The 3,324-nt window shown below is 32.7% G+C and overlaps 1 protein-coding gene across 1 annotated transcript; it reads right to left on the minus strand.

Moving 5' to 3' along the window:
* On the minus strand, positions 1,744 to 2,545 carry LOC107638672. Its single transcript, XM_016342028.2, has one exon. The coding sequence runs from the start codon at positions 2,409 to 2,411 to the stop codon at positions 1,755 to 1,757; it is 657 nt and encodes a 218-aa protein (XP_016197514.1). The 5' UTR covers positions 2,412 to 2,545; the 3' UTR covers positions 1,744 to 1,754.

The raw sequence follows: 3,324 nt of genomic DNA on the forward strand, positions 1-3,324 counted from the left end.
GAAATTTTATAAAAATTAATAATATGCACAAGAGAGTATTAAAAAAAATATTATAAAAAAAACAAACATATAAATAATGAAGGACATAATTGATACATATAACATAAATTTCAATCCAATGTGAAAAAGTGAACAGAAAAGCTAGAATTTATAGCTTATAAACATGAGTCATAAAAGATGAAGCGTTCAAGGAACTCAAACGCGCTTCTTTCTTCTCCGACACAAATTTAAACACATTCTAAGTTCAATTGATCGAGGAGTAAATTCATTTGTATATATAATTATATAATTAAGTATAGGGAGGTGGAAATTATTGCTGCGGTTGTATTCATGTCCTCTTCTATTGAGAGTTTACAATTTTCAACTTTTCGTGTCAAGTTTCTTTTTTATAATAATAATAATAATAATAATAATAATAATAAAAAATCCCTTTTTCCTTTATGAACATGTTCGAATGGGATAACTCTGTTTTGAGCTCTTTAATTATATTTTTAGTCTCTTAGAATTAGAAAGCTTTAGGAAGTCTTGAGAGAAGCCCGATGTTACTGAAACAATCTTTTGGGTGTGTGCATATATGATTAGATGTGATTTAACTAGTTAAGAAATTTTTATATTTCTACAAATCTCATGATAAAAAATATTCTTATTTCTTTTTTTTTGGAAGAATTGGTAAAGTAAGTTGTTTAGATGAATTAATTTTTCATTAGTTAAGTATCTAAACATCAAATTCCCATATATTACTTTCAGGATTAGTCTTATTTCTCAGTGGGGCCAACCATGAAGCTTGAGTTGGGAGATTAATATTGTAGTTTGAACAATTGAACATAATAAACTTGTTCAATAAAACTATTAAAAGTAATAATTAAACAATAATTAAAACATGTGTTTTTAACTAAAAACATAATTAAAACACGTTTAAATATAGACTTTTTTTTTTTTCTCAAAATTTAAAATGTACTAATTATAGAAGAAAAACATTCTGGCCAAACATTTTTCCAAGAATATATAATTCTCAAGACTTCATTAAATAAGGACCAAAAGAGTAAAGACACGAGTAAATGCAAAATTTCCACTTTGAATATACACGCTTAGGAAAAGAATTATCCACGAGTTTCTTACGTATTTTCTCGCGAGCTGAAGCTCGAGGAAAAAAAAAAAACAGACCACTAAAAGATCTAGAAAACTTCCTCAGGAAGAAAAATAACTGGTCAAATTCATCTCTTCTAAATAAGAAATTCAATTTACAATTTTTATTTTCTAGAAAAGAAATTTACAATATTTGACCTACAACAATACTTATTCATCAATTTATCAATCAACAACAAAAGCTATAGCCGCCACGGAGATACTCAAATTGAAATCAAAATCATTAGTCTAAGCAACGAAATTGATTTTCTATTTTCCGTTGGATTAAAGTGATAAGTACCTAGATATTAGGACTGTTTTTCATAACAACTCAACAATATCAAGGAACAAAATGAGATGACATCTCATATCATATGTATGTTGTGATTGATGATTATAAATTTATAACAAAACTAATTAATCCATTGGATTACAAAAAAGCAAAGAGAGAAATAACATTTCTTCTTTTAACATTGCATAGGAGGAGGAGGAGTAATTAATAATAATGTACAGAAAGAGGGAAAAAAAAAAAGAGAAAGGAGAAAAAAAAAAGAGAAGGTGAAATTCTGAACCCACCTTTCCTCTTTGTTGTTGAGGTTTTGTTGTTATTTTTGTTGGTTGTTGATGATTCACTGTCCCCAAGCACCCCAAATCCTTTCTCCAATGAAACTCACGAACCTTCTCACTGAACCCTTTTCATCCTCTTCAACCCTCTCACCATCTTCATCACTATGGTTGCTACTATTTTCCACCGCCACCGCCACCACCACCGATTCCAAATCGGTTGACGATGACGACTCAGTACTCTCAGAACTCGGCACTGACCCGTTCCGATTCAACAACTCGCCTGACTGTTGCATCTTATTGCTATTGGAGCCTCTTTTGTTCCTCTTGTCTTTCCTTCCTCCATTGTTGTGGTGCTTCTTTCCTCCTTTCTGAGCTAACCACTCCTCAAACGCATCGATGATCTCGTGTATGAGCTGACGATTCGGCGAAGAGTCCCATCTCACCCAGTAACTCATGTAGCAACGGAAGCAGTTACAGCTGAAGACTGGAGCATGGTCACCGCCGCCTGAGGCGGAGCTGCTCCTTGAAGTGGTGGTGGTGGTGGTGCGGCGGGGGTTGTTGGAGGAGGATGAGCAGGAAATGAGGTATGCGAGGACTTCCCTGTCTTCTGGCGTGAGGGCGGCGGTGAGGGTGAGGATGGTGGCCGGAAGGAAGGAGAGTTGGTCGGAGATGATGGGCGGTGACGGGTGAACAGTCCCTTTTCGGTAAAGCTTCTTCATGGTTGATGATTTTGGAAGTTGAGAGAGAGAGAGAAAGCGTTTGGTTTGGTGTGGTCTTCTTATCTAACACTCAAATGGGAAGAAAGAAAGAAAAGAAAAAGGAGAGAGAGGTTTTAAGTCTAATTTTTTTTTTTTAAATTTACATTTTAAATAAGAGTTTAATTTACATGTGAAATAGAGTTTTAAGTGTATTGAATGGACAAAATGAGGTTTAAATTTTTTATATTTATTTTACTAAATTGACTATTCTATCTATGGAAATTTGTTTATTAGAAAATTATAAGCAAACAATGAAAATACTAAATAATATGAATAATGAATATATCGGATGTTTATTTCACTAAGTGTGCAGATAATTATTTTAATATTAAAGTGCAGATGGTTATTCTAATATTAAGATTTAGATGGATAATTTGAAATTATAGTATGTTTTGATTTGATTGGTGGTTGTTCATATTGTTCAAAAAAAGAGTACTATTTTTATCCATAAAAGTTGAAAATGCTGACATATCTACCTATGGAAGATAAAAATTACCATTTGTATCTATACAAAATTGACTTTCGCAAGCAAAATTATCTAAACCATAAATAATTACATAAAATTCCCAAACTATCCCCTTCTCTTCTCTCACGCACGCACTCACCCTCACTCACTATCTGCAGCACCTAAACTATTACTGCCGTAGCATCATCTCCCTTCCTACTCTCTCTTTTTCTCTCTCTCTCACTCACTCACTTTTCCTCTCTCACCTCTTGAACATCAACATAGCCCACCCACTATCCTCTTCAAAATCACAAAAAAGAACAAACTCAATCAAATTGAATAATAGAACATGCATAGATTCAAAATAAAACCCTAATTTCTTAGAACCTTCACAAAAAATTGTCAATTTCTCAAATTCAAAATCACTAT

The sequence above is a fragment of the Arachis ipaensis genome, chromosome B04, assembly GCF_000816755.2.
Source record: "Arachis ipaensis cultivar K30076 chromosome B04, Araip1.1, whole genome shotgun sequence".
Lineage (NCBI taxonomy): Eukaryota > Viridiplantae > Streptophyta > Magnoliopsida > Fabales > Fabaceae > Arachis > Arachis ipaensis.